At 38.8% G+C, this 12298-nt stretch overlaps 2 protein-coding genes across 2 annotated transcripts; one reads left to right on the forward strand and one right to left on the reverse strand.

The window, feature by feature from the left end:
- The first annotated feature begins 861 nt into the window (after positions 1-861).
- On the forward strand, positions 862-5810 carry plek2 (pleckstrin 2). Its single transcript, XM_061696642.1, has 9 exons — positions 862-957; positions 1030-1194; positions 2594-2799; positions 2986-3077; positions 3556-3743; positions 4096-4197; positions 4289-4372; positions 4471-4549; positions 5500-5810. Exons 1-9 carry the CDS (start codon positions 904-906, stop codon positions 5625-5627), a joined length of 1098 nt encoding a protein of 365 aa, XP_061552626.1. The 5' UTR covers positions 862-903; the 3' UTR covers positions 5628-5810.
- An 849-nt stretch (positions 5811-6659) lies between these two features.
- si:ch211-10a23.2 (Galectin-related protein A-like) lies at positions 6660-12103 on the reverse strand. Its single transcript, XM_061697302.1, has 4 exons — positions 11855-12103; positions 11634-11719; positions 10081-10300; positions 6660-9117 (listed from the first exon to the last, which is right to left on the reverse strand). Exons 1-4 carry the CDS (start codon positions 11981-11983, stop codon positions 8974-8976), a joined length of 579 nt encoding a protein of 192 aa, XP_061553286.1. The 5' UTR covers positions 11984-12103; the 3' UTR covers positions 6660-8973.
- Positions 12104-12298: the final 195 nt, after the last annotated feature.

Raw genomic sequence — 12298 nt, forward strand, 5'->3', positions numbered from 1 at the left:
GGTACACCCTGAACTGGTCACCAGCCAATCGCAGGGCACATATAAATAAACAACCATTTGCGAACACATTCACACTTAAGGGAAATTTAGAGTCTTCAATCAACCTACCATGCATGTTTTTGGGATGTGGGAGGAAACCGGAGCGCCTGGAGAAAACCCACGCAGGCACGGGGAGAACATGCAAACTCCACACAGGCGGGGCCGGGATTTAAATTGTATATATATATATATATATATATATATATATATATAATATTACAATATAAAAATATTACAATATAAAACTAATATTTCACTATTCCTACTTTTCATGACAAATTTATTCTTGTTTTTATTTTAGATTTTTTTATTTTACGACATCATGCTGACATCTTATCATTATTCTTTTAATTTCTAGTTATTAGAATAGTAGTAGTTGTAGTAGAAGTAGAATAGTATATTTATTTATCTATTTGTCATTTCACAATATTATACTAATACTTTGCTGTTTTTTTTTTTTGCGATAGTTTAAATTATTTTTAATCTATTTAAACTTTTTTGCTTTGTTACCTACAGTGTTATATAAAGCTGATATGATGCTGTACTATTTTTTTTCATCAAATTTATTGAGCTGCTCATCATAGCCGGGTCTAGTAAACAAAAAGGTGGAAAACACCAGCGTCCTTAATTTTATATATTTTTTTGGGGTGTAGAATAAAAATAAAAGTCACCCTAAGTGGTAGTTTGCCGTTAGAGTAGCCCCGTGTGATCTTTAGCGGAATGTTCAGGCCGGACAAGACAAACCCACTGAGGATGTGAGTGTGGAGTGTGCGTGGGCGTGTTACATGCCCACGTGTGTATATATAGTGAGTGAGTGTGCATGTTGATTCAAGAGTGGAGCAGGCAGGAACACGCACGAGCGCAATGGATACACAGCAACAAGTTACAATACTCCGAGAAGGCTTCCTGGTCAAAAGGGTAGGTTGTTTAACGCACAATTGGACATTTGTCACCTGGGAATTGTCCTCCAAAGGTGTATTTTTCCTCCAGGGTCATCTTGTGCACAACTGGAAGGCGCGCTGGTTCGTGCTGACGCCGGACAAGCTGATCTACTACAAGTACGAAGGTGGCAAAAGAGACTCGTGTCAGCGGGGGAAAATCATGCTGAAGGATTGCATCATTACTTGCCCCTTCCTCGAGTACGACAATCGACCCGTGAGTCTTTCATGTCCAAAACTACACGTTTATTTGTCCCCGCACCACTGTATGATCATCATATTGATGAAATGATTACTACATCTGAAAAGCACCGGAAAGGGCCTTTAATATACGTAAGGTACGACTCGATATGGTTTGTCACAAACCAAATATCGATACTGTCTTGTATAGCACGATAGCAATATTTGGTTTTGACAAACCACTTCCAAGTCATACCTCATATTATTGGCCACGACCAGCGCTTTTCAGATTCGATCAGTTTTTTTTTTTTTTTTTTAATCAGTAAGTTGTGATATCATAACTAGGACCTGATCGACTAATCGGCTGTCCGATTTAATCGGCCGATATTAGCCATTTTCAAATTGTCAAAAACTTTGTCAGATTCATTGATGATTTTTGTCAATTTTATTCAATTATTATGATTATTATTATTATTATTTTACAAATTAAGAGATTCCAACATAGAATGGCAATAACATTCAGTCTAACAAAAAAAATAAAGAAATCTGCAAAAATCAGCCGATTTGTCTCTCTGTTGTAAAGTTAAACAAATACTAAAACACAAAGTATTGGAAAACAGTCAAATGTTCTGCCTGTAATTCATGTCTTTATTGTTGTAAGCGTTAGGGGACCATAAAAGTATTTTATTCATTATATATATTTTTTTCAATGAATCGTCCGCTTAATCAGTTATCGTATTTCATTTATCATATATTTTTTAATGAATCAGCCGATTAATCGGTTATTGGAATTTTATTCTGCCAAATATCAGGTTGGACATCAGCCTCAACAAACCTATATCGGTCGGGCCCTAATCATAAAATCATCACTTCCCTTCCTGTAGCTTGATAATCGAGCCCGCCGACTGGATGCTGAGTCAGCGTCTGTGCTGGAGTCATGATGATGACATCATTATGATGACATCATTGGTTTTTTTCTTGTTGTTCATGAGCTCACGTTCCAACGCCACAGGAAATATTTCAAAATTTTGAGTGGGAGTATTGTGACTTAAATTCTTATGTGTAGACCCTTTAAAGATGTTTTCATATCCTGTATCAAAATGACATTGAACAGCTCGGTTCTTACAAATACACCCTTTAAGGATTCTTACATGGAGATTCTTTAAAGTAGCCGGATTCTTACTTATACAGCTTGTAAAGATTTCTACCTATCTGATTCTTCGAAAAAGAAAAAAAGTAAAATATTTTTACACATATGCCCTTTAAAGAATCTTACATGTTGACCGTTTCTTGTCATGTTCTGCTGAAGTCATTGTTTTTGTTGCTCTGCCGTTGATCTTTTCATCGTAAACATTTCCAAATGAATCGCTTGTGTTTTGAGTCATAATGACCAGCCACACCCGCTGGGATACATTGTAATTGTGCTGCCTTTCCAGTTGGTGTTCCGGCTTCAGACCAAGACCTGTGCGGATCACTTCCTGGAGGCGTGTTCCCGGGAGGAGCGAGACGAGTGGGCCGGCGACATCGCGGCGGCGGCGGACCGACTGGAGGGCCGCGCCGGAGCGGACGCTGACGCGGATGGGTCGCCCGGCGTCAGCCCGTCCACGCCCCAAGGCTCACAACCGCACAACATTAACCTGAGGTGAACATACAGTCATATATATGTACACACACCTGTATACTGTGGGCTGATTCTTACATATAGACCCTTTAAAGTGGTCTGATTCTTACATGTAAATGCTTGAAAATAGCACCCAACATGCTCCATTTTGTTTGTTTAAAAACAAAACAACACAATGTGCGATGTTTTCTTGTTGTTGTGTGGTAGCAAAGTGCTGGAGGCCATGTACGACGTTCACAGCGGAATCAACATGAGCAACCACGTGGAGCAAGGACGCATGTACAGCAACTGCTTCTCAGGTCACACGCAAATCCAATCCTTACATACGTCTTCCTCGAAAGTAGCCTGGTTCTTCCATACAGACACACTTTAAAATAAGCGGATAATTTTGTATCTACCCTGAAGTAGAGCCTTTCAAGTAAACCTCAGTTTTACAGATGGATCCTTTCAAATTCTTACTTATAGATCCTTTAAAAGTCTACTAATTCTTACGTATAGACCGTTTAAATATTTTACGTGTAGACTTTTTCAAATAGCCCGGTCGATTTTTACATATCTACATTTCAGCATGTATACACTATAGCCGAATTCTTACTTACGGTCCCTTTTAAAGTGGCCTTATTCTTACATATCGAGCCTTTAAACTGTTCCTATTCGCCTGATTCTTACGTATAGATCATTTAAAGTCGCCCAGTCCTTAAACTCTTTATGGCATATCGGTTCTATAAAGTAGCTTGATGATTCCATTATTTAAAAAGCAGCATGATTTCCACACAGGATCTGCGGTGGTGGACTGGCTGGTGTTCACGCAGCTGGCTCTGAACCGAGCCGAGGCAGTGACGCTGGCGTCGGCGCTGGTGGAAGAGGGCTTCCTCCGCACCGTCGGCCTGCGGAGCGTGGAGGCGCTACGCACCGCCGGCCTCAGCGAGCTCTTCATGGACGACTCCACTGCGCTTTACAGCTTCGTGAGTAGCCGGTCAAGGCCTTGACGCCTCCCCTCCGACGTGGATGGCTTAGTATCGAGTTGCGGTTCTTCTCAATGATCAGTTATTTGGGCACATGCCCTCTAAATAATAATTTCTAAAAGAAAACACAGACACAACACCATGGGCATTTACTGTAAACACACACAAGGTGATTAATAATTAATAGCAAAATAATGAACACAGTGGACAAATAAATAAATCAGTAAATAACCTTCAATAAAAGTAACTACAAAATATCTCGATGGATATGAATCCCAAAATTTGAGAAATCAATTATTGTGTTGTGTATGGGTCGTATAAGCTCTTTTTCAATTCTTTTTCAAATTGCCAGTCAGACGGCCTGAAGAAGCGAGGCTGCGTGAAGGCCGAGACCACGCTGTCCGCGGTGGAGCTCAGCGGTCATGTGATCAAAAGAGGCTACCTGCTCAAACAAGTACACAAAAACAAACAAACAAAAACCCGTTATTTTGATTTTTGTTTTGCCGTGTTTTCATCCTGTTTTGAGTGAACGTGTCCTCTCACAGGGCCACAGGAGGAAAAACTGGAAGATTCGACTATTTGTACTGCGCTCTGAACCCTCTTTCCTCCACTACTACGACCCCACCAAGGTGCAGAAGGCAACGTTGTGTGTCACTTAATGCCTAGCAACACACACGCAAACACACACACTGAGTCAGTCTGTCACCCACTTCCTGTCTGGTTTCAGGATGACATCATTCCTGTCGGAGGATTCCCACTCCGAGGCTCGTTGGTGTCCTCGCTGGATGATAACGGCGTTCCCTCTGGTGGGTCTCACTAATGGTCATGGCTTGGAAGTATTGACGCATGCCTTCATTAACCAATTAATGACAGACTCATTTCAACATCTTGTGGAAGAGTGTTATTGCTGCAAAGGAACACCACATTTTGTAATGGCCAGGTGTCCCAAAACTTTTCTTGAGTGGCAATTTTGAGTGGCGTCCCTCAGGGAGGTAGTTGAGATTCGATCATTGTCTACTGAAGGTTGAACCCGCCCTTTTTGGAAGCTTTAATAGCTGCATGGGAGCGACCCAACATTTTACATTCCTGTGTTGCAGGACAGTATGTCCACTGCAAATTTGAGTGGTGTCCCTCAGGCAACTGTTTGAGGTCCGATATTTTTTTTTTTTTACAAAATATACACTTTCTTAAAATGGAAGCTGTTGTAGCTGCAAAGGGAACTTGACCCCCTATCACAGTACTTTTATCCACTCCAATTTGAAGTAGCATCCCTCAAGGAAGCCCTTCAAGTCAACTTGTTTTCTGTGAAGATTGAACCCTCCCTTTTCTTGATGCTTGACCATGTGTCTCAATACTTTTGTCCACTACAATTTTGAGCAGTGTCTCAATATAGTCTTTGAAGGCCATCTCCTGAACTGAGCTGGATCATGTTGAGTCAAAATTTGTAGCAACAGCTCTCCACATGATGCTGATTTGTATTTATTTACTTAATGTTTTGTAATAATAATAATAATAAATAATCAGCATGTGTCCCAATACTTCTTTCCACTCCAGTTTTGAACGGAGTTCCTCGGGGAAGCCTTTGAAGTCCATTAATTTTCTATAAAATATCAGCTGAACTGAGAGGGCATTGAGAGGGTCAAAACAATAGCAACAGCTCTCTGTATGGTGCAGAAAAATATATTTCTTACATTTTGGTACATCGTGAGCTTGTTTAGGTGTACCTAATGTTTCGTCTCCCGGCTCCCCTCGCCAGGCGTGAAGGGCAACATCCAAGGCAACCTGTTCAAGATCATCACCCAGTCGGACACACACTACTTCATCCAGGCTCCCGGCCACCGGGAGAAGATGGAGTGGATCGACGCCATCCGGGAGCACACGTAGCCGCACGTGCAGCATTGTTGCAGAAAGAGGGTGTCAGCCATTCATAGTCATGGAGCCATGCTCCATGACCATGACTATGAAAAGCTGCTTAGCATTTCAATGCTTCAATACCTTTATTTGTTTACAAAAACCATATTCAGTGTATTTGTGTGTTTTTCAAGATTAAACTTAATATTGAATTAGGATTGATTATTCCAATGTGATACAAAGAATTTTCAGGGCCACACTAAAGGTAAAAAAAAAATATATATATATATATATATATATATATATTTTATGCAATTTGGCAAGAATAAAAACCATAGAATTATGAGGGGGAAGTTTGTAGTTTTACCAGAATAAAGTAAAAATATTGCAAACGAGAATGAAGTCAGAACATTATATTAATATGGTCCAAATATTATAAGAATATAATTATTATATTATTATAAGCATATTATTAATTCCTATTATATTCTATATTATAAAATTTTATATTATATATGTTATATATTATTATTAATATTAATATATATGTATTATAAGAATAAAGTTGCAATTTTAAAAGAATACATTTAAAATATTATGAGGGGGAAAAGTCCACATTTTTCAAATGATAAAGTCGAAATATATTATAAGAATAAACACCAAATATTACAAGTAAGACAATTACGAGAATAAAACACAACTTTACAAATTTAAAGTAATAGAATTAGGAGGGGGGGGGGGGGGGCAACATTTTTCCAAGGATAAAGTCAATTTAATATTAAATTGTGACTGCAAACTCCCCACTTTGTGTTTGTTGGTGAGAAAGTAGCAAAGAAGAATCACGAGTCAGGACAAGACAATTGCCGCTCCCATCCCGGCAAGCCCGGTCCGGACTTTGGCACCGCGATGATTCACCGCAATCACTCATGTCGTCGTAAAATGATGCAAAAAAATAATAATCCCGCAAGCAGGGCATATAAGAATCAAGGTGATTTTATTCCAGGGAAGTAAAGTCACACAAAGAAAAAAAAAAGTGTTTGCTGTTGATAAGCATTCAACGTCAATAGGCGTGACCTTTTTAAGGCTTAGGTTAAAAAGAATACACAATAGTAGAATGTTTAACATGACTGTGCCATTGCAGCTTTACAGTACCAGCATCCACTCATGCAGTGATTCTCAAAGTATGACACATGTACCGATAGTGGTACGCGGGCTCTCTTCGAACAACCTTTAACACATGAAATACAATCAAACATACTGTATTAGATTAATGCTTGTAGCGACGTATGCAGTCTGTTTAAACAAGTTTTTAAAATCCAGTACAGTCGATTTTTTTGCTTTGCATGTACAGTACGTTTTACTTTTCAGTTGTATTTAACTTTCAAGTACAGTAGAATACATTTGCATTGAATCTTTAACAACTATTTGTTTTTAAACATTTATTGAGTACACATTTTATTTCTTTTATCTGCAATACATTGTAATTGAATTATTAAGCACCTACGTTTTCTGTTCTTATATTTTAGCGCAGTGCTAAAGATCAAACTTTACCTAATGTTATAGTGGCTTGCAATAATAAATATAGTGGTGCCTCGAGATACGAATGACCCGCCTTTAAAAAACTTTAGAAGTATGAGTCATTGTTAGGCCGATTCTCCAACCCCAATTCCAATGAAGTTGAGACCTTGTGTTAAACATAAATAAAAACAGAATACAATGATTTGCAAATCATGTTCAACCTATATTTCATTGAATACACTACAGACAATATATTAAATGTTCAAACTGATAAACTTGATTGTTTTGAGCAAATAATCATTAACTTGGAATTTTATGCCTGCAACACGTTCCCAAAAAGCTGGGACAGGTGGCAAAAGAAGACTGGGAAAATTGAGGAATGCTCATCAAACATCTGTTGGAACATCCCACAGGTGAACAGGCTCATTGGGAACAGGTGGGTGCCATGATTGCGTAGAAAAGGAGCTTCCCTGAATTGCTCAGTCATTCACAAGCAAAGGCGGGGCGAGGTTCACCTCTTTGTGAACAAGTGCGTGAGAAAATAGTCCAACAGTTTAAGGACAATGTTCCTCAACGTACAATTGCAAGGAATTTAGGGATTTCATCATCTACGGTCCATAATATCATCAAAGGTTGAGAGAATCTGGAGAAATCACTGCATGTAAGCGGCAAGGCCGAAAACCAACATTGAATGCCCGTGACCTTCGATCCCTCAGGCGGCACTGCGTCAAAAACCGACATCAATGTGTAAAGGATACATCCGTAAGTGCAACTTGAAACTCTAGTATGCAACGCAAAAGCCATTTATCAACAACACCCAGAAACGCAGCCGCCTTCTCTGGGCCCGAGCTCATGTAAGAGGGACTGATGCAAAGTGGGAAAAGTGTTGTGTGGAGTCCATATTTCAAATTGTTCTTGGAAATTGTGGACGTCGTGTCCTCCAGGCCAAAGAGGAAAAGAACCATCCGGGTTGTTATGGACGCAGAGTTCAAAAGCCAGCATCTGTGATGGTATGGAGCTGTGTTAGTGCCAATGGCATGGGTAACTTACACATCTGTGAAGGCACCATTAATGCTAAAAGGTACATACAGGTTTTGGGGAAACATATGCTGCCATCCAAGCAACGTCTTGCTTCATTATAAAAAAACTGCAAAATGTTTTGAGTTACTAGTGTGGTCAAGGAATGGATTAAATTCATATCGCCAGGCACCACTGTACAGTTACACTTTTTAGGAAAATACCTTGGCATTATTTTTGATTAACACTTATGCTACTGTATTTTTTTTTTAGGTGGCGGTACGGTACTTGGTGTAAAAGGTTTGAGAACCAGTGCACTAATGGACTACTTTTATTACAATTGCTTTTACAAAGAAGACCAGTCCAGCGGCGGCAACTCTTTTTCTGTTTCATATTTACAGATTATGTGAAAAATCCATTGTATATTTTTATGAGAAACGTTTGTGCGGGAAGTTCGACATTCACGTTAAAATGACTACTTTTTCTTCAGAATTTTATGTTTCGGCCCGGATTGCATGTGTTTTCTCGATCGTGATTAAGCCCTACAACTTGAAAGCAATTCACTAGCAACTAAGAAATAAAAACGCCACTGGACAGGCTTTCGCTTTTTTTGCATGAGCGCAAAAATCCTCAGAGGAAAAATATTGCAATTTGGACCAACATTGGCTTCAATTCACAATCTTGTTTTTTTTGTTTGTTTTTAAGACACTGACAACTGCTACATTCAGTTAGCATGTTAGTGAAGGCACTTTGTCTTCTCCAAAGTGTGACACTGTTTTGACAAAGCACATCTTTTATCATCTATTTTCACTGTCTCCGAACATCTGTCGTTATCACGGTGGCGTTAAGCCACCTTGGTGAGTTGCACGTCCCCGAAAACTCGTAACGCCGTCAAGCTGGCGAGCTGCGGGAGGCGGTGGGTGAAGCCGCACAGAGGCTGGCCGTCCACCAGGATGCGGAACTGCTGATGCTCGCATACGATCTCCATCTACTCAGAAAGACGGACACAAAAAAAAATAACATGCATTTTTATTCGTTTGCTTCTTCATACGTAATCGTAACGATAGCCGTAACGATAGCGACAATGACAGCGAGAAGGTTGGGATAACGATAGCCATAACGATAATGATAGCAATAAAGATAGTGATCATGATAACTATAACAAAAGCATCGCAATAATATTAGCAGGAACAATCATTTAAGCAACAACGATAGCAATAACAATAGAGGTAACGCTAGCGAGAATGCTAGCAACACCGATAGTGATAATCGATAATGGTAGCGATAGTGAGATAACAATGACGATAATAGCAATACTTCTTGTGATAATGATAGCGATAACCATAGCAATGATACTAGCAATGATGATAGTGACACAATAGCGATAAGCATAGCAGTAACATTACCGATACCAAGGTTAACAAGAATGATAGCGATAACGGTAGCGTTGATAGCGATACCAATAGCAATTACTATAATGATAACAAAAGAGATAATGCTTGCGATGATGCTAGATAAACATAGAAATAACTACAATGATTGTGATAACGCCAGCGATAACAATACCAATAGCGATAACAATCGCGATAATATGACGATTATAGCGACAACAGTAGCGATAATGATAGTGATGATAGCCGATTATGATAGCAATGTTACCTACAACAATAGCGATAAACGACAGCAATGACAACGAAACGATTAACGATAGCGTTAGTGACAGCGTTAGCTGTAGTGATAGCAATAATGAGGATTATGATTTTACTGCTCGTAGTATTAATAATACTCATTTTATACAAAATGAAGCCAGCAAAATAGAAAATCATTATTCAAATCTGCTAAATTCTGCACTTCGTTTAATTGATGGATGTGGGTGAGAATAAAAAATGTAAATTTGTATTTTATTGTGTGACAAGGACGACTAAAAAAAAAAAAAAAAAAAAAAAAGTACCTTAAAAGGCTCCCCGGGCGCAAAGGGGAAGAAGGAGAGCGTGTTTTCGGCGGGACCCCACTTTCCTGCCAGCCGGGCGTTGCGTTGGACGGCTTTATCCGTGAAGCTGACCTTTAGCTGGAGACCCACGTCCCCTTCTGACTCCGCCTCCTCGTCCTGCTGCTGCTGCTCCTCGTCGGCGTCCTTCTGCTGAGGCGCGCTGGACACCAGCACCTCGATGCTACGCGCACACAACACAAACACATGCATCACTGTTCCTTGCTGAAAACGAGGGGGGAAAAAAACAACAAATTCAATGAAAAAAGAAAAAGAAAGCGAGAGGCCTTGATTCAACCTTTGCGGATTATCGTGACCTAGATGACTGAAAATCTGCAAAGACATTAAAAAAAAAAAAAAAAAAAAAAAAAAAAGCACAATTTCGAGCAGGCACCTCGGTATTTTGCGATCGTATTGTGACAGTAAGTTAAAAATGACTTGGGCCATTATGCTACAAGGCTAACAATATTTGACGTTTCCCTTAAACAGATTTAAAAGCAAAACCGATGGGAAAACACCGGTTACTTAAAATAAAATAAAATGTCATTAACTTGCCTGGTACCTGGAAATTGCTTTGGTGTTTTTAATTAGCAATTAGTTCATTGTAATAGATCAAGTAGAAACTGAAATTTCAACGAAATCAAAACTAAAATGTAATCAAAATGTAAATGATTTGCCTCATATGTGAACATTTCTGTCATGAACTTACAATATATAAATGTAAAATAATATAAAATATAATATATACAATTGTGATTTAAAAATACAAGTAATTTCTATTAATACTGATAATATAATATACATAAAATATTTACTTAAATTGAATTACATGAAATTTATTTGCCTGTTAACTGGAAATTGCTGTATGTATATGAAATTTAGTTTAAAGAAATACAATGAATTTAAATACATTTGAATTAAAACAAATACAAAATTAAAGAGAATTGTAATTTATTAAAATTAATTTAGAATGACTTAAAACTAGAATTAATGGTAATAAATATGGCCAAAATACAAACCATTAAAAGTATAAAACATAGACTTTAAATTATTTGTAATTCAATTAATATTACGTGTATTGTATAAGGAAACTGCTAAAATAATAAATCAATTAATTTCAATGAACTAAAAGTAATGGTCATGAATTAAATAATAATAATAATAATAATAATAATAATAAAGTAAGATAAGATAAAACAAAATAAATTTGCTTGGTATGAGGAACTCATATGTTGCAATGCGTCATCACCCATAATCAATTCTTTTTCTGGCATTTCTCCGCATGCACTACGGAAGTGAATCCCATTAAATTCTATGAAATGCATCAAATGATCGAACTTTATAAACACGCGCTGCCTCTCGATCATGCATGGACTAATCGTATTATTATTATTTTTTCTTCCCATAAGCCAGAGCACAAACAACAGTGTGCTTTTAAATACCAAGCCCACCGCATTCCTCCAGCGTCACAGCGTGCACACTGCAGCAGACTTGCTAATGAAGGCCCAAACACTGACCTTTTGGGTTTCTTGTCAACGATCCCCATCACGACCAGCTTCATCGAAGGCCGCAGACCGCCCTTTATCTCTCCGATGTACTCCTCCTGTGTGAGACAATGGCTTAGCAGGACAGAGACTGTCGGTCTGGTTTTAGCAAGTCATTTATCCCCCACCCTCGTTCATAATTTCACTAGTGGGCCTCCATGCTGTTTGGAACAAAGAAACGCGAGCATACATACATTTCCTTTCTTGTCCTTGTCCTCCATTCCAGTCGGGGCGTGACGCAGTACTGTGGAGGTCTGCAAAGTGGATGCCAAGGGAGGAGGACGGCTAAACCCGCCTGTTGCCATAGAGACAGCCTCCACCATTTGGTAGAAGGTGACTGGAGACCGGGGGGGTTTAAAAACATGTTCAACGTGTTTGGATAATAGTCGCGTCTGGAAAACTATGCGTGTGCACGTGTGTTCAAACGTCGTTATAGTTTGATGTTCGTCATTGTCGTCTTTTCTGCACAAATCTTACGTTTTCGCTGACCCGACCGACGCTGCCTTTCGTTCACCACGTAATCTAGGACATTTTAAAACACAAGTTCAGGAAAAGAATTCAACTGATCAATGAGGAGGAAAATAAAACATGTTTCTTTTACCTAGTTAACACCATTATTGAAATAGTAGCAGTATTTT

Source organism: Phycodurus eques, chromosome 14 (genome assembly GCF_024500275.1).
Source record: "Phycodurus eques isolate BA_2022a chromosome 14, UOR_Pequ_1.1, whole genome shotgun sequence".
NCBI lineage: Eukaryota > Metazoa > Chordata > Actinopteri > Syngnathiformes > Syngnathidae > Phycodurus > Phycodurus eques.

What these genes read in the sequence shown, in the direction of transcription:
- si:ch211-10a23.2 (XM_061697302.1), bottom strand. Translation starts at nt 11,983, where the DNA reads ATGGTGGAGGCTGTCTCTATGGCAACAGGCGGGTTTAGCCGTCCTCCT. An exon ending in ACAAGGACAAGAAAGGAAAT is followed by an intron (nt 11,720 to 11,854) that starts GTATGTATGCTC and finishes TGTCTCACACAG; the next exon opens with GAGGAGTACATCGGAGAGAT. An exon ending in GTTGACAAGAAACCCAAAAG is followed by an intron (nt 10,301 to 11,633) that starts GTCAGTGTTTGG and finishes GTGTGCGCGTAG; the next exon opens with CATCGAGGTGCTGGTGTCCA.
- plek2 (XM_061696642.1), top strand. Translation starts at nt 904, where the DNA reads ATGGATACACAGCAACAAGTTACAATACTCCGAGAAGGCTTCCTGGTC. An exon ending in GTACAGCAACTGCTTCTCAG is followed by an intron (nt 3,078 to 3,555) that starts GTCACACGCAAA and finishes ATTTCCACACAG; the next exon opens with GATCTGCGGTGGTGGACTGG. An exon ending in ACTACTACGACCCCACCAAG is followed by an intron (nt 4,373 to 4,470) that starts GTGCAGAAGGCA and finishes GTCTGGTTTCAG; the next exon opens with GATGACATCATTCCTGTCGG.